This window comes from Thunnus maccoyii, chromosome 22, assembly GCF_910596095.1.
Source record: "Thunnus maccoyii chromosome 22, fThuMac1.1, whole genome shotgun sequence".
Classification (NCBI taxonomy): Eukaryota; Metazoa; Chordata; class Actinopteri; order Scombriformes; family Scombridae; genus Thunnus; species Thunnus maccoyii.
The window spans coordinates 9,533,964-9,558,244 of NC_056554.1; the positions used below are offsets into that span (position 1 = coordinate 9,533,964).

The 24,281-nt window shown below is 38.0% G+C and overlaps 3 protein-coding genes across 4 annotated transcripts in view; 2 read left to right on the forward strand and 1 right to left on the reverse strand.

Annotated features, from left to right (window-relative positions):
* The window catches only part of LOC121888957 (collagen alpha-1(XXV) chain), a 146,046-nt gene extending 141,427 nt beyond the window's left edge, over nucleotides 1–4,619 (forward strand). The window contains exons 35-38 of one of the 2 annotated variants that reach the window (XM_042400592.1): nucleotides 318–371; nucleotides 2,434–2,511; nucleotides 4,080–4,118; nucleotides 4,547–4,619. In XM_042400592.1, coding sequence (XP_042256526.1) covers nucleotides 318–371; nucleotides 2,434–2,511; nucleotides 4,080–4,118; nucleotides 4,547–4,549 — 174 coding nt within the window. In that variant the 3' untranslated portion in view covers nucleotides 4,550–4,619. The remainder of the gene's footprint in view (nucleotides 1–317; nucleotides 372–2,433; nucleotides 2,512–4,079; nucleotides 4,119–4,546) is intronic. The other variant, XM_042400591.1, reaches the window with a different exon arrangement.
* A 4,597-nt stretch (nucleotides 4,620–9,216) lies between these two features.
* etnppl (ethanolamine-phosphate phospho-lyase) lies at nucleotides 9,217–20,822 on the forward strand. Its single transcript, XM_042401486.1, has 13 exons — nucleotides 9,217–9,396; nucleotides 9,889–10,007; nucleotides 10,518–10,677; nucleotides 11,829–11,903; nucleotides 12,107–12,200; nucleotides 14,619–14,735; nucleotides 15,534–15,616; nucleotides 16,123–16,348; nucleotides 16,998–17,152; nucleotides 17,551–17,640; nucleotides 18,587–18,717; nucleotides 18,869–18,939; nucleotides 19,140–20,822. The coding sequence occupies exons 1-13, from the start codon at nucleotides 9,338–9,340 to the stop codon at nucleotides 19,239–19,241; spliced, it is 1,482 nt and encodes a 493-aa protein (XP_042257420.1). The 5' UTR covers nucleotides 9,217–9,337; the 3' UTR covers nucleotides 19,242–20,822.
* Nucleotides 20,823–21,656: 834 nt separating this feature from the next.
* ostc (oligosaccharyltransferase complex subunit) lies at nucleotides 21,657–23,593 on the reverse strand. Its single transcript, XM_042401484.1, has 4 exons — nucleotides 23,365–23,593; nucleotides 22,855–22,948; nucleotides 22,539–22,736; nucleotides 21,657–22,357 (listed from the first exon to the last, which is right to left on the reverse strand). The coding sequence occupies exons 1-4, from the start codon at nucleotides 23,501–23,503 to the stop codon at nucleotides 22,339–22,341; spliced, it is 450 nt and encodes a 149-aa protein (XP_042257418.1). The 5' UTR covers nucleotides 23,504–23,593; the 3' UTR covers nucleotides 21,657–22,338.
* Nucleotides 23,594–24,281: the final 688 nt, after the last annotated feature.

Here is a 24,281-nt window from a genome sequence, read left to right on the forward strand (position 1 = left end):
CACATATATTTCAAAGATTACTTGATGTAAGACAGTTCGATCCCATAAGTTCATCAAATATGTTCCAAGAGTTAGATATAACCAGTGAATATACAGTAGCTGTAGTTGACATGATTTTCATTTCTACAATCCACCTGACTCAGCTTAAGTGGCACAAAAGTCTCTAAAAGTACAAAAAAAAAAAGAATTATGGCATCACTTTTTTTTTTTATAGTATGATCTTGATATGTTTTCTTCAGCTGTGTCAGAGTTGCCTTTGCTTAGTTTAGTTGAGTTTATTTAAGCCAAAGAAATGAAGTGGAGTTGTACTTTTACAGGGTTTACCAGGCTTAAGGGGAGAGAAAGGCGACGTTGGGGAAAGAGGAGAAAAGGTAGATGTAGATATGCTACAATGGCTTATTAACCCATTAACATTAGAGGACTGATGTCAATGGACAATGACAGTTATAAGGTTTAGAGGTATAGAGGTTGACAGGTATATATATATATATATATATATATATATATATATAGCTACTTTGCCAAACTTTTTATGTTTCATTTTATTTTCTCCCAATCTGATATTGATAATAATAAATGTTCTGTATATTCTAGTCGGAAGACAGGTTGAAGTTGAAGTACATTTCTATGCTTCCTAATGAATTTCTTACATTGTTACAGATATATTTGACATGCTAATTTAAGTTCATTTTGTAGCATTTCTACTTTCTGGAGAGATGGACTAAACAGTTCTATACAGTGTAAAATCACATTTGCATAAAATCTCATCCTCAGTCCTCTCAAATCAGCTTTTGTTCTCCACCTTTGAATGATTTGTCATCTCATTTCTCAAAGTCACAAGTCATATCTCATTCTGAGGCATCTGAGACATGTTTGCCAGAACAAGTCCATTGACAACAGACTCTTCAAATTCATGTTTGTTTTATTTTCTGTTGTATCCATGCATGAACATCTCACTTCCTCGAGTTCTTGAGCCTGTTGCTAACTCTTCCCTTGCCTGTGTAGTTTAGTGGTAGTTTATATCTTTCTGTGTTTGTCTCCATTACACTGACTAACAGGTCTGGTGTGTTTCTTAGATGTTTTATGTCTTGAAGAAACTGTATCCCATTCCTTGGTACATAAAGATAAACATACTTTGCATTTGGCGTGCTCATATCTCTGCACTTAGCAACCATTTTCCAACACATAACAGATCCTGGCACTGCTTCTCCTTCACATATTTAGCAACAACTGTCAAAACTGACAGATTGTGGATAACAGAATTTGGGTGTGATCCAGAAAAGTGCCTCTTTTGAAAAACACACAATAAATAGCCTTTTAATTGTCAGTTATGAGTACTAATATAAGGTTTTAAAACACCTAAATGTGCCAAATCCTATATTTTACTTTGTTTACACGTAGTTTGCTGCAAATTCATATAATTAAAAGTACAATCAGGCACCAAAAAAGTATAATTCTCACACACTGTTATTGTAGTTTTCATTTATATCAACTAAAAAGAACATTTCATATCCAAATCATGAATTGGGAACTGTTTTATTCTGTATTTTGATAATCTCTCATGTATGCACTGAATGCTTTAAGAAGACTAGACTAGAAGACTAACTCCAACCCAAATATGACGGGATACAGTTTGAACTTTGTCAATGAACATCGTAATTTGATTAATTTTGTCCTTCTGGAGGTTTTTTCCCTGCTACTCTTTCTCATCCTTTGTGCCCTTGACACCCTTTCAGCGATTAGCTCTGTTTTCCAATCCTTCCAAGTACTGTTACCCTTTTTTGTCCTCTTCCTGTCCTGAGGAATGTTTTTTGGAATACTCGATATTGTCTGGTACCCCTCTCCTATCTAACATTGATCATGTCTCTTCCTCCTTTGTGGACCATCGCCTCCCTTCTTTAATCATTCCCCTCCTAATAGCAGTGCTGTCCCAAATGTTCAACAAAAATGATTTTAACTTGACCAAACCGTTGTATCCACAGGGGGAGAAGGGAAAGAAGGGCAAAAAAGGGCCTAAGGGCGAGAAAGGAGAACAGGGTGCCCCTGGATTAGATGCACCCTGCCCATTGGTATGTCCCAACTGTGAGGTGGAAATCACCTCCCAGCTGCGTAGAGCAGTCGTCCCCAAACAGGGATGAGTGCCCTGTGGCTAAACTGATCCCCAGCTTCCTGCCCTGAAATGGAAAATATCACCAGACCTTATCAATCTTAAACACAAAGTCTATTACTTTACTGAAACTCTCAAATTCAGACACAAAAACACAACATTACACATGTAAAAACATTAAAAATTGGGCTGGATTGTGGTATCAGCAATGTTACAGGGCAGCTCCTCCTTCGTCCCCTCTTGTTTCCGTCTTAGTGGACGGACACGGGGGTTAAAGGTCGTCCAACTCTCTCCCAGTAACACTCCTAGGTCATCTTTGCAAACAGGGTTTCCGGGGATTTAAGGGTGAAAAGGGGGAACCAGGGCAGCCAGGTCTGGACGGGCTGGATGCCCCATGCCAATTGGTACAGTATTTCTCTTTTTCCTCCACCTCTTACCCATGCATGCCTCTCACCTTCAGTCATTACTGAAAACAAAACCATGCATGACTTGAGAGTTTGACAAGCATGTAGATGTGAACACACATCATTTTTTGAAAACTACATTTATGAATCGTTACAAAACTACATGCACCAACATACACAGTATCTCACTAACTTCCTGACTGCAAGCAGCCTACTTTAGATAATACACATCATTACCAGTCAAATATACAGAATAAACATATGATTATTGATATAATCAATACTTAAATCCCTCTAACTAAATCCTTTCATGCCCTGGATTAAAACTAAAATAAAAAATTCTGCTTAAATCCTGTTTTCTTCCAGCTGATTCCTGTATGGAGCTATTACCTTTTAACCTGATGCTAACACAGACTCCTTTACTGATGAGTTACCCATGCTACAGGTGCATGGACCCTTCCTCTACTCTGTTAACTCCCCTTTTCCCTTCCTGTATTCGTACCAATTGGGCCAGACCACGACAAGAGGAGAAAATCAGAATTTACATTTCTTCAGACTTATTCAAGATGAGAAAATGAATTACTTCTTTATGCTTTTTATGATGTTTTGTGTTTCTAATGTAAATCAGTGCTGTGTAATGCATGGAAGCTATAATAATGTGGGAGGAAATACTGTATGTGTCATATAAGTGTGCGGGACAATGAAACTAATGAACTATACCTCATATATGACAAGGGTTAAATTACATCTACATTCATTTACTTTAACCAGCTGCATTTTATTTGTTATAGAGCCTAACAGTGCACCCAGATTCCCTCCTAGCTAAAGTACATGTTTTGAAACTCAACCTGCAGGGCCACTATAACAAAATCAGAGAGTAGGATCAATATATTTATTTGCATGTGATATATTTTGCTTTATATTATTTGCATGGATTAGCATACACTTGTGGCTGCCATTACATGTAATATTTCATATGATTCATATGATCATAACACCCATTTAGCATTAATAATGCAGATCTACTGTGAGGTTTGATCAGTGATGCTATGAAGATATCCATCTGTGTGATGGAGGATTGTGAAAATTTATTTTGTAGCATTTCCTTCTGATACTTAACACTGGCATCAAATTCAGTATTTCAACATGGACACAGTTTAGTAATGCAACAGCGATGCACTTTTCAAAAGTGAGCAGCACCAGATGGAAGTGAGAAGTAACTATTTCATTTAAAAGATCTTCAATACCCAGAAATCCTATAAATTGAGTATAATGAGAAAGCAGTAAAGTGCACACAGCTAGCCAGTCTGTAATCACCTTGTAAAGACAAAAGAAAGTAGTATTATTAACATGGATGAGTGCAGCTTTTGGTTGAAAAAGTCCTGGTTTGCTTCTGTTTTGATCAAGTTTAGATTTGACATTTGTTATGTGTACTTGTGCTATACAATCTACTCATGCATCACACTTTTAATCATTGTGTGTAAAACTAAAAAGCCTTCCAAGCCTTCCATTGCTGTTTCAGTCCTCATAGGTTTTTTTTTGCTTCCCTGCTACTCTTCTCTACACAGGGCCCGGATGGATTACCAATGCCTGGCTGCTGGCAGAAGGTAAAATAAGGATTATTTGAGCAATATGACACTTCAAACTTCAAAAAAGGCAACCAAAGTTTAAGTGACGATATACAGAGTGAATACAATATTAAGGGCCAAATGAAATAACAATCTGCATTTTAACTTTAATTAATAATTTGTCTCTGTATATGTGATATACTGTATATAAAAGGTGGAATCAGACTTGTCGTTTTGGATTGTGATTCACATACATGTTAGATGGACATAAGTGCTCCTAATATTTTGCTCACTCAGTGTCAACTCTTGTTTGATGTGGGTTTCAGCTTCTCTATGTCTGCATGGGTTTTCTGTCAAATTAGTCGTAACAAGTGTGTCAAACCAGATTTTACAACTCAGTCATGAAACAATGTGAAAACATCTCCATCTTCATGTCCTTCTCTCTCCTGTGTTTTTTTTTCTTGCAGTGATCACTCTAACCTGAAACGCATGGAGTTTGTAAATAATGCTTCTTTTATGGTATTTATAGTTTTTTTAATGGAAAAAAAAAATCTAAAAGAAAAGAAGTCTATGTGTACAATGATACGAAAAAGACATAACCGTCCCGAGTTTCACGCCCTAAGCTGCTTCTACTCACATCTCCGTGTGGAAAAAAACAAACAACAAAAAACGTGTGTGTCCGCTCTCTCACATCCACATTGTGGTGGAGTTCAGATCCTTGGCTGGCGGCAGAACTTGTCTTTTAGTCTTTGCATGGCTCAGACTGGAGCGTCGCAGCCTTGCCTGATTCACAGGGGGTGAAAGGAGACATGGGAGGAGGAGGACGAGGAGGAGGAGGAGGAGGAGGAAGTGGAGGAAGGGATCTGGACTGGCTCTCTAACACCAAACGCTAGGTGTTTTTGTGTTGTTTCGTCTCAACAAGCTCACAGCCCATTCATGCAGCACCATTTTCTAAAAGACTAAAAAAAAGAAAAAAAAAAGACTGTGCCAAACAGAACATTGCACCCCTGACCTTGCAAAAGCATGAGTAGTGTACTGAAACTATATTTATATGTATTGTACATACATGTCACTGTTTTGTGGTTGCGTCATGGCTTCTGCAGAAAAGAAAAACAACACTAACATATGGTTAAAAAAAAAAAAAAAAGCCCAGAGCTCTGAATTAGTAATTTTTGCTTTCCTTTAATCTTCCCAAGGGAGTCACGCCATGGCTGGTAGCCTGAAAAGAGTTCCAGAGAGTAAAGATGATGGTTATTGTTGCTTTATTGTGGTGAAGCCTGCAGAGGGTATGATATCAGCAGGTTTTCACCGTTGCACTCCGTGTGGAGCAGCATCATCACCGGTTTGTGGTGCCTCCCAACAGCCACACGTCATCCGGACGAGAGGGGGGAGAACTTGGCAGGCTCGCTGCACTGATAGGAAAACAAATTAGGCTCGCAAGGATTTGAGATTGGACAGGCCCGTTGTTCTGGACCTCCTCAGAGCACGGGAACGGATTCTGCAGGAGAGTCGCTAAGAGTCTCATCGATCTCCATAGAGATCAGCCGGAGCGTCTGCCTCTCCTAAACAGGCAACGCTTCAAGGTCTACTGAGAGCGTTGATAGAATGCAATCATGTTTTGTTTCTTTATTTTTTTTTGTTTCTTTTTGCTCTCATTCTTAAACATTGTTTGTATTTTGTGTATAATAGCCTTTGGTGCCTCAAGCTTTTATTCATTCCTTTATCAGAAATGTACGACTTTATATCATATTTTTAATTACTGGAATGGTTTTGATTTCAGAAGGGTAAGCTTTGTTTGGTAAAAAAAGTTTTGAGTATTGAAAGGACACACATTACGCACTGTTTTTCATATGAATCAAGCATTGTTTTTTTTTTTACAGGATGTTGAAACAGGATGTAGGTTTAAGCTTCACCTAAGCATACAGTAAGATTGCATCCATCTTGACTGTACTGCCATTAATCTTACTCATGGTTTTGATGAAGCTCTCATCCAGCAGCAAATATGCTACTTGTCCATTCTGGACTTGTTGTATGGGATGTTATTTGTACATTGTTGTCAATTCACTGCATGTACACAATATATTACTTATGGGTTTCTTATATATTGAAAATAAGTGTTGATTTAGAGGTGCGTCAGAAGGCTTTGTTTCGTGTGGTGTAGAGGTTCCTTTAAGCTCTAACAAACAACAATCCCATTTAAGTGAGCAGTATTTACAGTAGCTGGTATTTTACATGTTTCATATTAATGCAGATTATGTTGACCAGAACAATCTCTGTTAGAATAAACTGCTCTTTTATATCTCATTTATTGTCTTAAATGAAATAGAGATCATGTATTCAGTGCAGGAAAAGCTAAATTTGTTCATATCCTCTCAATGGTCAACTTCCATTCATAAACTACAGTTTAACTGGTGGCCAGTTATGTCACATTCCATAACAGATGGAGCAAAAAAAAAAAAAAGAAATGAAGCAGGTTAGATTAATTTTTCACCACAGTCTATTGATTTTTTCATGTTCATTATATTCAAATTGCCTTCTGACATAGTAGGTGCTATGCAAGGTGATACAGTACTTATTTTCTTCGACATTAGAAATATGCATGAATGACTTACTGTAAGGGCAGACGTGAAAAACCAACATTTTGTTGTGATGTAGCAGCAACCACAGGTGGATCGAAAAGGATTTATTTCCATATTGGTTTCTGTTTGATTGTACAGTTCATCTCATCAGTATGAAGAATTGATGCACATCTGTATAGATTATAATGGTGCTATCTGATAGTAGGTCAACAACAGTTTAGTTGATGCGCTACCAGTGGCAAGAACTACACAACAGGTTTCTTTATTGTTGTTGGGGTTTTATGTATGTAAGTTTTTTTTTTTTGTGCATATATTTGTGTATTTGTCTCAGTATTTTAAGTGGTACATTATTTATTTTTCTATAATTTCTTAAATGAAGGCATTTTTGGTTCTAAACAGCATTCCTCTCAGTTGTTTTAACTTTTCATGTCAGTTTCCGCCGCGTCTCTGTTGATATTATGAAGAATTTTGGATCATGAAACAGTTATGCAAATGGTACAGTGGGAAGGAAGTTGGTCATTTACACATTACAGACCAGTGTGTATTCACTGTGCATTAACTTCAGCTTATAGGCCTTACCATGGAAGACATACATCTGCTTTTATTTAATTTTGTGTGTCAAAAAGCTAACTATGACAACAAAGTACTGATGGCCTGAATGTTGGACAGGCCCAGCCAATGCAAACAGTGAAGTTAAACATCACGGCTTTTTCTCACGCTTTCTCTTCTCTCTCTCTCTCTCTCTCTCTCTCTCTCTCTCTCTCTCTCTCTCTCTCTCTCTCTCTCTCTCTCTCTCTCTCTCTCTCTCTTTGCATTGAATGTAGTTTGATATATGTATAGTGGATTATTAATGTACTGTTGAAATGTGTGCTCATTTGACAAGAAGTGCAATTTATACCTTGGTTCATGTGTGTAGCATCAAATGCAGCTGAAAATTCACACAGTTGTGATTTCTATAGCTCCATTTGTTCAGTCATGCTACCCTGTATACCACTACCTGTAAAAAAAAGACAAAGAAACACATGTAAACATGGACCTTTCATTAAATCTCAAATTTGATTGGTTTATTTTTGTCTCGAATACTGTCCCTTCACTTAAGTGTTATTTCCATTACTTACTATTTACAAGTTTTTGCAACGTGTTATTTTTTTAATTTTGTGTTTTGATTTCCAGCCTTTGTTACAGTATTTGTTCTCACAAGGTGCTGTATCTTTAGCATGTGCAGCTAATTTTTTAATTGATTTTTTTTCATTTTTAAAAAAATTTGATTGATTATTTTTGGTTGATTGTTGTGTTTTTCCTTGTTAAGGTTTCATATTTTGTTTATTCTGCTATTAGCAGAAGTGCCAAAATTTTAAACGTTTTATTTCCGTTTCAGTATTAGCAGAGCTGGTCAGAGGTTCCAAAGTGACTCACTAATATCCCACATCTGTGTATTTGTCATTGATGCAGAAATGTTGTGAGTCATGTTTTCCTCTGAAGAAACCGTAGCATACATTTCCCTCATCAAACCCCTCAGATTAAAAGTGCTGGGGTATAATTGATTTAGTCACATCCACATTATGGATTAAGCTGAAAGATACTTGTCTCTTTTGTCATCCTCCAATGAACTACAGCCTTACTGAAATAAGTATATTGCCACATACTCTCCGAAATCAAATGCAGTCTAAGTACAAGAGCAAAAATGCAAAAGCAAATCCACTTTGTGACTGATTTGGTTGTGATGTGTGTTCAGTTTCTGTTCTGCATTTGTATTTCTTTCTTCTTTTTTTTTTTACCCACTTGATTGAAATTTCTTTGAAGACCATTGTGTTCAAACACTACTATATTTCAAGATGACATTTCATTTGACTGTACTGTTGGAGCCAAATAAACACAGTCTTTCAAATACATCATACAATAGACTCGCCTTTATTGGTCCTCATCACTTTTTAACTCTAATGTATGTTGTACATACGCAGCTATACAAACTGAAGACATGAATGCAACTATTGCCAAAAAATTCTACTTTTGTATATGCCCTTTGTGTATTTGTGCAATTACAAGCCTGGTAAAACACAAATAGGCTACAACTGACAAATGTACATATACACAATTCATTATGTAACAGGATATTTTATACAAAAATGCTGGATTAAATCTAAAAAATATGACAGGAGTCTTTAGTTCATCAAGAATTGCAATCAATTACAGTATTTACAACTTACATTAAAAACCTATTGAAAACTTATAAGAAAGGTGCACAATTGTTTAATAAATTAAGGAATAAGTCGTGGAGTAGAAATATAAAGTATCATAAAATAGAAATATTCTCAAGTAAAGTACAAGTAGGCCTCACAATTGTACCTACAGGTAGCCTCATGTATTTAAAATGTACTTCAATTCTGCACACCGCCAAGTAAAATACACAGTGTGAAACAGCACAACCTGCCGGGATATCAGTGAATGACATGTTTATGAATGAATGTTTATGGCCTGTCTTCACAGCACCTACAGCTTGTTTCAGCTGTAGGTGGCAGCACGAGAGGGCTGCACGAGCTGCGGCTCTGTACGTGTTTTTGTATGTCTCAGTGCGCGCGCACACGTGTATAAAGCAGGACTAGTTGCGCTCGAGCAGATCATCTTCGAGTCGGTGGGAAGGAAAGAGTGTGCATTGTCCTGCAGCTGGAAAACATCAGGATGTCTGTGGAAAAAATTGATAAAAAGAAAACTATCGACTTGAGGAAGAAGCACATTGGGTAAGATAAGTGACATTCTGCACTTTTATTACGCCACAATGTTTCTGATAAGGATGACAGACGTTAAGTTATGGCTGTAACAACAATGTATATAAAACGGAAACAGAAAGTCATCCTGTCTGTTATCTAGAGTCATCCTTTAGAGAAGCACTTAGCTGAAACTCGTTAAGACTGTCAAATTTTTCAGAATTTGTTCGATAACAAAGTTGCAAAGCTAATATCTCATCTCTTTATTTTGTTTTTATTAGTTATATTCATAAGCAGCTATAAGTGCCACTTTATTTGATTTGGATTTGAAATACTTTGTCATTGGATTGAAAACGTACAATACTGCAATTGTAGTTCATTTGCACATTGTATTACCATTAATGGTTACTCATGATATCTATTTATAAATATTTATAAATCGCATTTTTATCCGTACTACATAAACATTGTAAAACCAGAGTGAAAGGCATTCTTTGCACTCATGCCTGTATTACTCCTCTGTAGACCATCATGTAAGATTTTCTTCAGTCATGACCCCATCAAGGTTGTGCAAGCCAAAGGCCAGTACATGTATGATGAAAAAGGACAGCGCTACTTGGATTGCATCAACAATGTGGCTCATGGTAAACACCACACAGTTACACACACACACATGTGCAGACTTCTGAGAAGAAAAATATGTACAGTACATCAAATCTGTTTTATACCACTTTTATGTCATAATCTCCACCAAAAATTGAACAAGAGATTTGTTCTCTCATATAGTCAGGCAATATGGAATAAAAGTTAGAGGCATGTGATATATTTTAAGCTCTGTTTTCACTAGAATGCATGAGTGACAAATGTCTTGACAAATGTACTTGCTCTACAAAGATATCAAGTATTGTACACCTAATTTCAAGTGACTAAAGCTGCACTACTGCAGGGAGACAGGAATGTAAAAAAGGATGTTTTCTGAACTACCACATTCAACACTCTTTCATTTCAGCATATAGCCTCCAATTATGTGCCTTTAATATCAGTTATCGTGTTTTCTTTTGACCACAAATTACAGTGAGATGACAAAGTGTGTTTTTGTCCTGAGCGTGAGTATCAGCTCTAATCCTGTGTTCATCCTTTCCTTGATTTCTCAGTGGGCCACTGTCACCCGGATGTGGTGAAAGCAGGAGCTCAGCAGATGGAACTTCTCAACACCAACTCGCGTTTCTTGCACGACAACCTTGTGCTGTATGCCCAGAGGCTGCAGGCCACACTGCCTGACAAGCTGTCCGTGTGCTACTTTGTCAACTCTGGGTATGTCGCATGTACGTCAGGAAAGAAAGATTATAGTCAGACTTGTTTTTTTACTTGGGAGTGGATCGTACAGCACAGATACTGTTCATTGATTTACAGATGCAATCAGCCTTTTGATTCATGTATGTCTCGTATCTTCTTGAACTTTATCTGTGGCCTCAGGTGGACCATCTACAAGAGGAGCAATAAAGATGTGTGGCAAATTGTTGTGAACGCTGTACATTGCAAGATAAAAGGTTTATAGTCCAATCATATACGGTTGTCAGGCTTACTGTAATCAAGGAAAAACAACACACCTTTTAAGAGATAAAAGAAAATTGTTTCAGTGGATCTTTGTCCTCCACATCCTCCTTAGACCAGCCTTCCATTAGTCAAAAGTCTGACAATTGTGCTGATTTAGGAAGAACAACATCACTATTAGTCTGTTTAATAACACCTTGAAAGCTGCAATAAAGGTGAAAGTCCCAGATCAGTGCTCCGAGGGAATGTCTAGACTTTCAAATAAAATAATTATGTCATGTTATAATGCATGATCGGCTTTTTAAGCCTTGTCATGGACATCCAAATATGAACCAGCACTGGCGTATTTACTTATTAACAGCACTTGCTGGAGTCCTGCAGTGTGAACAGGAATGATCTGGTCAAGGGTAATAATGTTGTAGATGATGTAACTGATATACAAGACTAAACAGATTATTTATTAGTGGAAGGGAAATAAATGTTTTAAGGGAAGTTATAAACCTGACGCAATATCGGCATAAAGATTATGTTTCTGCTGCACTGGTCAGAAACATTTTAGCAGTGCAAATGTTTTCTAAGCTCTAATGTGGGCAAATTAGTGAACCAATTTAGTCCAAAACAACATACCTGGTGTCCTTGAGCACCAAATATTTGAGGATATAAAGATGTTTTTGTGTTCCTGTTGGACACACATAGCATTGCTCATCTTTAAAAAACAAAAAGAAAGCCATACACTGCTGAATTACAGCTCCAGTATTCTAACATGCATGATGAATTAGCGTTTATTAAGCAGATGTCACCTCATATGCACTCATAACGGGAAGTGAAACATCAAACTGTGTCTGACGTGCTAGTGTGTATTTTGTGGTGACTGAATAACTCAGAATAACCCTTGCCCCTTTGAACTTCAGATCTGAAGCCAATGACCTGGCCCTTCGTCTAGCGTGGCAGTACACAGGCCACAAAGATATCATCACCCTCGAAAAGTAAGTGCTACTGCTGGTCATTGTTCGAAAGTACCCAGTGCCACACCACATGAGCAAATAGAAAGTATATAAATGATAATGAGTGGTAAAAGTAATTTTGTACTGTCTCTGACTTCATATGTCCTCGTATTAATAGTACTCAACTTTATATTGAAATTGAGTGAACTTATTTGGTCCCTGGCCTGTGTTTTCTTTGTTTGCAGTGCGTACCACGGCCACGTCTCATCGCTCATTGACATCAGTCCGTATAAGTTCCACCAGCTGTCAGACGCTGAGAAGAATCAATCTGTCCATGTGGTGAGTGCTTTTTCTCTCCTCGTCTGCCTGCCCGCACACTATTAAAACACCATGACTCAGCATGCTCTACTGGGCTTTGGCAGGCTACTAAGTATTCCCACCTGTGCATGCACGAGGATATGTGTGTGTGTGTGTGAAAAGGAGAAAGAGGGCAACTAATGACAGAAGCAAAGAATATTGTTTTACTACAAATTAAACAGGTCAAGACATGACCAAAGTAACTTTGGAGGGGGGCATTATTGTTCGTGTCACAGGCAATACATTTTATTTTCCCCCTGAAAATACCTTGTTAATCACAGAGGACAGAGAGAGGAATGGCAAGACAGCTGAAGGGCAGCTATTACTGAGCAAACAGCTCTAGCCTGCAGTGGTGTGTAGATGAGTATCTCAGAATAAACACAACTAACTCAAACTAGTGCACAACTGTGTCAGGTTCCATTACATCTCGTAAAGACACATGATGGTACCCAAAGTGTACCTTTGGAATGAGGCAGGACAGGATGTTTATTGCCTGGATGCACTGCCAAAAATGTGCACCAGCATGCTGTCATAATGTCAGCAGTGACTGAGATTCTTGTGCTGTTTTCCAGCTCCTCTGTTAAATCATGAGCATTACTCCTACAAATCATATTCCTGCAATGTCTATAATCAGATAATTGTTTGATATCAGTGAAATTTGTTTTAATAATTGGTAAAATCAACTAGTTTTTCCACTGTTTTTTCACATGTGATTTAACTATTTCAATCAACATTTAAAGGGGCACTTTAAATGTTTTGGATTAAAATGGTCCCTCCTTGATGATGTCATCAGGGTCATCTTGAGTTAGGCTTGAGACTTCAAATATTTGACAGAAAACCTGCGTTATAGACTGAGGGCATGAAGTTTGTGTGACAGGAGCATTTAACAGGAAATGAAGGTCTATTGACAATGGTTGAATAGGACCCCTTTAAATGTATTTAAATGTATTTTAAATGTAAACTGAAGATGTTATGTCAGCGTAAAGGTACCCTGCACCAGCGAAGGCAGGGAAGAAGAATGCAAACTAGAAAAAGTGAATGCAAACTAAGCAGGATTTAAGACTTAAATAGGATACACATAATGCGGTCTGGTGAGTAACATTCATTGTAAAAATAACTTTGTTTGTTTCAAAGAAAACTCTGCATGGCACCTTTAAACTTGTCTGACTAAACCGTACACAGACTCTGGAGTGAACCTATACCTGCAACAGGTTAAAAATAGCCGTTCATTCTGCTCTGTTCCTTGATAGCATTGGCGGAGTTCGATATGGCTTACCCAGCTCTAGTGTTACATGCCAAAGGTGGGGCTGTTTTCGCCAGCTTGCATATTTTATTCATGACCACTGACAAGGAGGATAAGGAATCAAGCTGTGGTTCAGATGCTGGCAGTTGTGGTCTTTGCTTACCCCTTCACTGCTTGACCAACATTTCACTGCAGGCTGCTCTGAGAACAGCTGTTTGTTTATCACCAGATGTTCACATAAATATTCTGATGAACATAAGCCTGGATGCTATAGCCAAATATTTCAACATATGCTGGACCAGAATGGTCACAAGATGGATCAGTGAGAGGGCGTTCAGTTGGATTCGTACTCCACAAAAGTATTTGTAGGACACTAAGTGAGAACAAAAAAATATTTTTCGATGTTTCGCATGTTCAAATCAAAGACATGGAAAAACATGAGCTATGTCCAAACATTATCTATTAATACTAAAACCTATTTCTATAATTATTCAAAGTTCTTGAAAACTAACTTCCAAAACGGCAGGAAAAATGTGTGCCAAGCAGATGTCAGTCCAACTATGACTTTGGTCTGCTTATATAAAATTTGGAAATGTAACAAATAGAAAGTCCATCCATCCATTTTCCACTGCTTATCTGGGACCAGGTTGCAATAGCATCAGACTGAGTAAGGAAACTCAGACATTTTTCATCCCAGCAATGCCATCCAGCTCCTCCTGGGGGATCCCAAGGCATTCCTAGGCCAGAAGAGATATATAGTCCCTCCAGCATGTTCTGGATCTGCCCTGGGATCTCCTACCAGTCGGACTCCAGAGGGAGGCGTCCCCTGGAGGTGTTCCAGGCAAAAGAAAGACTTTTGTTTAAATTACTTTATTTTGTTGTTGAGATGCTGCTGGAGCTGTCTCACTACTGTACACAATTTATTTCAATTTCTTACAGCTGTTTAGAGCGCCTACATTTCTGTTGCGGATTGCATTTTTTGACAAAAGTGTGCGTCAACACTGCAATCAAATATCAAGCAAATTTTGCCTGAATAGTCACTGCTTTTAAAGTAAATGTAAATGCTCCGTAAACTCAAAACACACTTAGAATAGTTTGCGGTATGTGGCCTGTGAATCTGCTTTAGTAATCATCTCTACATCTTGTCCCCCCCGCAGGCTCCGAGCCCAGATGTATACAGAGGCAAATACAGAGCGAACCACCCTGATCCTGCAACAGCATACGCAGATGAAGTCAAAGATATCATAGACAAAGCCCATGGGAAAGGAGGCAAGGTACAGTTTGTGTTTGATATTGTTGTGGTATCACATGTTACTCAAAGCAAGAGCAAAGTTTTGCTTTGTTTTTAGCATACAGCATGACTTCATGTATTGTTGGCTTGATGTGATTTTTTTTTTTAAAGTTTTTTTAATTCCAGAAATTCCATGGAAGGTCACTGGCATCTACTGTATGCATTGCCTTGTTTTATCTACAACTACTCATACTCTTCTACCTTTCCCCTTTTCTCCCCTTCTCTCCTCTTTCACTGTTTCTCCCAATTCTCAGGTTCAGGCCTAGGACTTGGACGTTAAGGGTCAAATCCCAGATCTTAATGCGCAAGCTTGTTGGCTCTTTATCCCATGTTCAAAAGCACAACTGATGGCATGTCCATGCTTCCAGTGGCGAGAGGGACGGGATTTCAGCCCAGAGATTATACAGAATGCCTTTTGCAGTTTCTAATGGAACTTGTTGCAGATGTGCGTAAAGGGAGAAAACCAAAATGACTAATAAGAGTACAGCAACACTTTCATCTCTTTCTGTGATATTGAAGAGATGAGTGGTTGAATATTGCACCATGCTTATCTTATAAAATATACAACTGTCAAGAAATGTTCATTTTTCTCCACAGTGACCTACATTAATGTCTGCCCCAAATATTTTGTGATTGCCTCTCTCTTTGTTTTGCACTGACAACTGAAAAGTGAACTTGTGAAAGAGGAAAGTCTACAAGTCAAAGATGCCAGGACTCCTCCTCTTTCCCAGTTTATCAGTCTGTCTATAGATTGGACCTAATGTGTTTTTCTCTTGTGCAGATTGCTGCTTTTATTGCCGAGTCATTGCAGAGTTGTGGCGGGCAGGTCATTCCCCCCGTGGGCTACTTCCAGCAAGTGGCAGAGTATGTACCCAAGAAATTGCAGAGATGAATTCATGTTCATACTTACTGTAGTGCCTGAAAGTACTTTTTAGTCTTTTTTTTGCTGTTCAGAATCAGCTGACAAAGACAAAATGCAGAGAGTTGTCGTTCTGACATGAGTAACTGAATGCAAAGTATGTTAAGCACGTGTAAAGTGTACATTATTTGCATACTGCAAAAAATGCTTGAAGCAATGAACAAAAGTACACACCCTCCAACAAAGTACACATCCCCCAACAAAGTACACATCCTCCAATAAAGTGCACGCCCTCCGACAACATTGTAGCAGCTTCATTTGACATTTGATGATGAATGCATTCAAAACAATTGCACAAGTGTACCTAAGAATGTATTCTTTAGATGGCTCTTGACTGTGTGCTATAGACAAACCTGTTGTTTCTGCTGCACTGTTTCATGTGAGCCTGTGCCTGACTGAGTGAGTAACTTGAGTTTACCTCTCTGCCTCTGGATTCTTCTGCCCTCCACAGACATGTCCGTAAGGCAGGGGGCGTTTTCATCGCTGATGAAGTCCAAGTGGGCTTCGGACGTGTTGGCTCCCACTTCTGGGCCTTCCAGCTTCAGGGAGAGGACTTTGTGCCCGACATTGTCACAATGGGAAAGCCAATTGGTAACGGCCACCCCATGTCATGTGTGGTCACTACCAAAGAGGTGGCAGAGGCCTTCATGTCATCTGGAATGGAGTATTTCAATACAGTAAGAGTATTATATGGTTATGAAAGTAATATAATAAAAAGTTACATTTTTATACCAACCTTCTGCAAAGTACTAAATGTATGGTTGATATAAATATTCCACTTTTTCTTTTTTTTATTTAGTTAATAAGAACTGGCAAATTGCAAAAACAGATTCTTTAGAACTTTGCCTTTTCTCCCAAGTTGACCAGAAATGCCACTGACCTTGAGGTTCTTGTCCATATTTGCTAAGCGCAGCAACACATTTGTTTTCCAGATTATGTGGAAAAAAAATATTCTGGTCATGCTTTTTTTGGGGGGGGGGGGGGGGGGTTGCACTGACAGTCTCCTATTACAGTTATTTCCTGTAAAAAGAAAACATTGTGATAATAATGCAAATATAAGAGTTCTCTGTTGTCACATTTTTTCAGCTAGTTTGCTGCAGTTTGGATCTTCTCCAGTCACACACTGAAAGTAGTGGAGTTGAATGTGTTGAAGCATTTGTTAGTCTTTTAGTCTGTTATCATGACTCTGTGACATTAGAAGTCTCTTATATATTTAATGCATCAAACTGGCTTAGTGTCTTGTCTTCCGAGTAGCAGATTTCCTAGCTGGTGTGAGGTTAACCTTGGTGTAATCTTTCCTCTGTGTGTGGGTTTTAAATTTCTCAGTTTGGTGGTAACCCAGTGTCATGTGCCATCGGTCTAGCCGTCCTAGACGTGATTGTGAAAGAGGATCTCCAGGGTAATGCACTGCGTGTGGGGGGGTACCTGACCAATCTGCTGGAAAAGCAGAAAGAGAAGCATCCACTGGTCGGAGATATCAGGTGAGCAAATGTACACACACGCACATGGTAACAGTAATTCAGTGACCTCACAATAAATATAATTTTGGCGTCAGCTGCTCTTGCAGTGAAGCATTTGCACAGCACTTCCCAGTCATGGTTGTATGTCACATATTTACGTTGGACTTACAGTTAATACAGTTGATGTTTTTGGTCATAGTGACAAGTAGTGATCATGCTAAACACCCAGTTGTTTTTTTTCACTTGTTGCACTGCTGCACAAAACATGTCACTACTGAGTAGACGAATATTTCTAAGAAAAAAGGATACATTTTAACTTTAAAGGTTTAATTTGATGTACATTTGATTACCATGATCCAGATTTTTCAGGGGTTGTGGGGAAAGAAAAAACTAATTTCTCAAATTCATTTTTCCTGCAGAGGTTGCGGCCTGTTTGTTGGGGTGGAGCTCGTGAGGGACAGGTTGAAGCTCACCCCGGCTACAGCAGAAGCCCAGGAAGTCATATATAAGTAAGTGTAAATGTGAGAACTCAAAAAGCACTATTCACTATGCTTCTGAATTGATATTTTACAACAGAAACAGCATTATAATTCAAACTCCAAACTCAAACTTCTAATGCCAGTGTTATGATAGTTTTGGTACACTGGAAACAAACATTAATCTTACATCACACAAAAGTTCATCAGCTTATTGTAAAAGCTGCATCATATACACGCTTTTGTATAATATTTGGAATTTAGAGCTCATTATAGCCATCTTGTTAGGATCTATGAATGATATTTCATTTACACAGAGACTTTCATATGCGGCCTTTGAAATCAATACGCCGGATATTATGCCATTTATACATTATTATGACATCACTCAGTCTGAGTTCACACATGTTGAACTTGATAATTACTAATTATCTTATGAGTCATTCCTGTGTGGTTGAAAGGTGTGTTTATGAATTAAATCTCAAGAACGTATATCTTGTTAAAATGAAAACCTGACTCTCAGCTTGTGATGCATGATTGGAGTCCCATCTTTATGCCTTTGAAAATAAAGGAGTAAAAAAAAATATTTTAAAATTTTTTAATAAAAAATAATTTTAAGGTAAAAAAAACCCCACCATCGTATCATGAAGGATGAAGCTGAATTCCCAATATCTGACATCAAGGGTCAATATCAGCTCAACATATTAGAAACAAAATGTTTTAACTGCAATAGTTTTTTTCACAGCAGACGTTTTCACTGTGAAAAGAAAAGCACAGGTGTAATTAATACCATTAATTACAGCTGCACATTTAGATGTGCTCTCTGGCATGAAACAGAACCATCGTTAATGTGATTAGTAACACCTGTGCTCTTCCTGCTGAGTCAAAATATCTGTTGTGAAAAACTGGGCATTTGAAATGACTCAACCAGCTAATATTATTGGCTTCATAGTGCAAAATAATTCATCTCTTGTCCCAGGCTAAAGGAACAACACATCCTGCTTAGTGCTGATGGACCTCATCGCAATGTGCTCAAATTTAAGCCCCCAATGTGCTTCAGTACGGAGGACGCTGACCTGGTGGTGGAGAAAATCGACCACATTCTCACAGGTACTTGACATTTTCTCTCCAGGACGGTGGTGCTCGAACTAGCTGAGCTTTTTCTGGGTCATTCACTATTTTGAAAAATCAAGGTGTGTAGTGATAGCCTACTGTCGCTGAAATGGTTCTCAATCATGTGCGCTATTTTGTCTGTTTCCAGAACTTGAAGCAGCATTAGGCTTGAAGTCATCCAACTTATTGAGTGCAGAGAATGAAAGCAGTAAAAGAAAGGTAAGTGTGACTCTGCTGAATATCAGCAATAAAACTAAGTTTCTTATTTCCCAATGAGTTGCCCGTCAAATCTTTGCATACAGAGGCAAAATAAAGACACAGCCATGTGTATGATGTAAAAAAAAATACAACAGATCTGTCTATATTTTCTCAATTTCTGTTGATTTTCATTTCAATTCTATCTGTTCATGGTTTACAAGATACCCACTGACGAAAACGGACATCAGTATCACAATGGGTTGGTGCACAGCAGAGGGAGCGGTCAAGGAGTCCATGAACAAACAAAACGCCTCAAGAGATAACAGTTAAAGCACTGAAGTGGCCCAACATGTCTCTGTGTGATAACAGACACTGTAAACCAAAAAAAAAAGTGGTGCTTTAGCATGTAATCCAATTACTGTTTTTAAAATTATTAATAATAATGATATATGCTGTATATCTATGAGACTGCAGTGTCTCCTCGGGTATTATTTTTTTTAAATTACACTGAGGAATCAAGCCACTTGTTGCATAACATGCCAATATTCACTTGGCCATGATATTCAGGGATCAAAACATGTATATGTCAATAATATAACATTGTCTTAATGGCTTTCATTTAAATACTGCTTTACTGATTTTAAACATTGTCCCGATGTAGTATGTAAGTAAGTATGAACAACGTATTATTGGTGAATTAATCACACTGGATTAAGTAAAATATTGTATGCGATACTTCATTGATCCACAAGGGGAATTGTGACCCTAACTTCTGCCTTGTAGGAGGACAGTTTGAATGAAATACATGTGTAATATACACTAAATGAAAGTGAAAAGTAGCTCTACTGAGTATATGCTGTTGGTTTCCCATCTTATCCCACTCTGCCTCTACAAACAAGCATGGACACTGTTTGACAAGTCTGCAATTATTTACCAATGTTCCCATGTTCCTCATTAACAGACTTGACGTGGTTTCCAAAAAGAGTTTACTTGCATATTGGAGCGCTCAGTAAAAGAGAGGCCCTTTTCTGTCCACAGAAAAACAAATGTAATGGAGTGCTGCACATCTATGGTGTTCATAAAAGACCAAGATGTTCTTTTAAGTCTCAGGAGATGTATAGTTGGCCAAAGTCCTGGGCCTTGCTCCATAATGTGGAGAGGAGCAGACAGGAGGCAAGCAGCCCACTCAACATACAATGTGAAAGAAGTGCCATCCGGTACAGTTTACCATCAACAAGCCCAGAACAATGAAGGAAAGACTGACCAAAACATTTGATTTTATATAGATGTTTTTGTCTCCACAGTCATACTTTTTTGTTTATTTATATTGACGGTTGGTACTTAAATGAGGAGGAAAAAAAGGAATACTTTGTAGGAAAATTGGTAAGATGAAGGCAGAGTGGAAAAATGAAGAGAGGAACAGAAGGAAGCAAATCTTTATCTCCGGAGGACAAAAGAGTAGTGCAGCTTTGGTATAGCTTCCAGTAAAACGCTATTTTAACACCTTTTTAAATTCCACTTGAGTTAATGATATTATAGCTATAGCATTATGCTACAGATGGATTTAACTGATGTGTTTAAGGCACTGCACCTTCTGATTGTGCAATGTTCCCTCCCTTTTTATGATTAGTGATAAGCAATACCATTACTTCCATTTCCTGATTATTTTCTGCATTGATTTTAGCTTCAGTTTTTGTCCTATGTTATATCTCTGTAGTGTCCCATGTACAGTATTTGGACTGTGGGAACTAGAGTGAACTGTCTCCCATGTGTTGCATGAGAGAGGACAGGTGTGCTCTATTTGATGTCATGAAAAGCTCTGAGATTCTTTTTTGTTAAACATTTGTCACGATGAAAGCTTGGCTTTATCATTAAATACTGCATTGGACCAAAATGTTCAAACATTTCTTTCTCCGTATTTGATTTTTATTTTTTATTTTTTCTGTCTTGCATATTGGTATGGGTGGCATGAGTGCAGTGACCTTTTCAAAAGTAATGACTAATAATGTCTAATAATGCTCTCAAGCAGTATAAAAATCTAACACTGAACTTTTTCAACACAAGTAGTTTTCTCTTCAGCTAGAAAAACAAATCACCAGCCACAACGTTACTCCAATGTTAGGTTGAAGTTTTTAGTTACCACATCCCCGTTACCTGTTGACAACAGATGGTATTTTCCCCATACTCAGCATTCCTTAGTGTATGTAATGATGGGGTGTGCTACATAGTGTTGAACCAAATAGTAACAACTAGGCATAACCATGTAGATCTGATTTTGTTCTTAGCTCAAAACTACAGACTAGGAAAAACTAAGCATATGTAACTAATTTCTATTGTAATATTTTAAATTGTACAATCTTTGCCATTTCCTCAAGGTAATTATCATAATAACCCAGTAAGTTTTGAGCTTAAGATGGATAACCATGACGAATTTATTTCTGTGAAAATATGATCAGTATTTTGAGGCTGTCAGTAGTGTCCGGTGGTATCTTTTTATTTGACCTCAATACAACACAGCTGCAGACAAAACTGTGCTTGGTAGATCTATATCGCCACCTTCTGGAGGGCAAATGGTTACCAAATAACTGTATATGGAAACAGGCCACAATAGGCAGATAGTTATGTTACTCCTTGCCCAGTTTTGTTCTTAATACAATATTTTAAACTCATACAGTAGAAATTGATCCTGAATTAGTTTATATAAGACAATTCATATACATATGACTACTGCAAGGAGCTCTGAAAAGGAAGATTTATTTCACCATCTTGTACAAAAATGCAACTGTGACAGGTTCAAGGCATTTTCAATAACTGCTTTACAAAAACAAACAACAAACAGTATTGAGACTCCCCTCTAAATGATTTACAGTGCTAATCTTGATTCCAAATCAATGGCTTCATCCCAACAATGTCTAGTGACTTCCTTTTTTCTTCTGAGTATGAGACATATTTTCTCCTACTGCATGATATTTCTAGGCTGTGTCAGTAAACTGAAAACGTAATACAAGTGTCCTCTAGATTAAACATACTAGGAGGTAAAGTACATGAGTTTTGCAATTTTCCTGGTTTTGTCAAGGAAACAACACACCTGGTAATGATGTGCCAGTACCAGTAATGCATGTGGCAATATAGAGCATATGCATTAGTGTTGGATTTAACAATGCAAGGGGAGAAAAGGAGAGGAAAGGAAGTTACTGAACACCAATAAGACACAGCCAGTGTGAGACTGTCAGTGCAGCCTGGTCTAATTTCTTAAGCAAGGTCAGTGCTTTCAGTCCTTATTCGTTGTTGGTTATATCAGAAGTTGAGTTTATTCATAATTTTAGTTTGGCTGCCTGTTGGGCCTTCTTCCACCTTTTTTATGATGCCTCCTGTCCACCATCCAAATCATCTGTCAGATGAAGTGTGCTCTTTGTGCCTTTAGCCCATGAGGTATCCCCTGGGGAAAAAAAACAACTTATTTGTAAAGACTGACAAAACAACTGCAAACGTGAGTGTAGTATTACTGCAGACTAACATTTGCAGTAGAGTCGGATCAATTTAGTAAGCAATAGAATGCTGTTTGAATTTTAAAAAATTACACATAGGTCTTTTTTTGTGGGAAACAAGTTTCGACTTACGGCAGCTTCATGCGCATGAACACTCTTGCCATGAAGAAGCTGAGGAGTACGCTGACAAAACCGATGAAGAGCAACAGGAAGCGGTTGAGTTTGGGAATGTTTGGTGCATTGGAGCGGTCCAGGATTATGAAGCCCAGGCCTCCCATTGTGAAGAGGAAACTGGAAGCCAGTCCTTCCATGATGTACTGGCCATTTACTCTGGAAAACATACAAACTTACATTAGCTATGATTTACTAGTACAACTCGTAGCTACTTTATCACTTCTGTGATTTAGTTTAAGTTTGGTGAGATGCAAAATGTTTAGGACTGCCATACCTGTATGCCAAAAAGGCAACTGGCCGCTGGTGTCCATGCTCATCAGTCATTGAACCCACACTTGGTGGTTCAACTATGACGTCGTAGATGATTCCTGCAGTGTCGATAGGAAATCATTGATTATTGATCAATCAAAGCATAATACAACTCCCAGTCTGAGCAGCGTTTGAGCTCATTGTACAGACAGCTGATAACGTTAAACACGACAACAAAACAACTAGCAAGATCTAAAAGAAAAACTACACTTCCTCGCCGTTATATTTAGACAACCACTTTTGAAAAACAGACTAAGATACACTCAAGTAGGGTCTTTGTGCTAGCTTAGCTGTAAATTTAGCTTCCTCTCTCGTCCATTACATTAACTTCGTACTTGCTAGCGTTAAGAAGCTGATTTACAAGAACACCCAAAGCCTTTTACCATCCGCGCTTGGGAATTATATGAAAGCTGACATGTCGTAGATTAAACAACTAACGTTAGCTAGCAGTCTTAGCTTAGCAGGGTCCGTTTACCTCCGGTGATGAGAAAGTAGGACACAATAACGACCGCATACACAGTCATAGCCGACGGCATATGCAGCCACGACGGTTTCTTCAGTTTTATATTTGGACATTCAAGCACAGCAAACGGTATACTGTATAAAGTCTCCATGGTTTTTGAAAATATGTCCTGTAGCGACAGTGCAGCAACTGACGCTGGCCGAGATCTGTGACGTCTGCGCAGCGGCTTCGCTGACGTGTCCCGGAAGTACATGCGCTCTTTTTTCCTTTTTTGTAGTGTTTAAATTAATTGATTTCATAAAGATATTTTACAGTAAAATTCCTAAAAAAAAAAAAATTCCCTTTTTAAATTAAAAAATATATATAAATACATTTTTAGCCTGCGTCACTACCAATTATTGGATGCAACGCAAAGTTAAAAACATAGTAATAAACAGATGAGTACACTTAAAATTTATCATGCTAGATTTTGAACATGAAGACCCGAAAATTATTTTTATCGCAATGTCAGTAATGGGATTTTCCTCCAATTTAAGTGTTTACTCTTTATCTTCAAGGCTTTGCATATCTTACTCTGACTCTTTGATAGGAATTGGGAGTGGAGCTTTAATTATATACCTTTTTCTTAAATAATGTTTTTGCGTTTTCTGAATATATTTCTAAAGCATGAGATAGGACAAGAAGAATAACATGGTAAATTCCTCATACTCTATTCTATATGGATTGCAGACTATTGGTTTATGAACTGGATCAAATATACAGTGTTTTGCACTAATGGATGCATCTGTAGATTTTGTTTTGTATATTGTGTTTTGGGGGCTTTGGGGCTGTTTGGGTATTTGTTGTATTTCTATTGTAGGGTATCTCTCTGAGCGTCATTTGTGGGACGTTTATGTTTGGATGGTGTTGATGTATTTTGCTGTTAGACG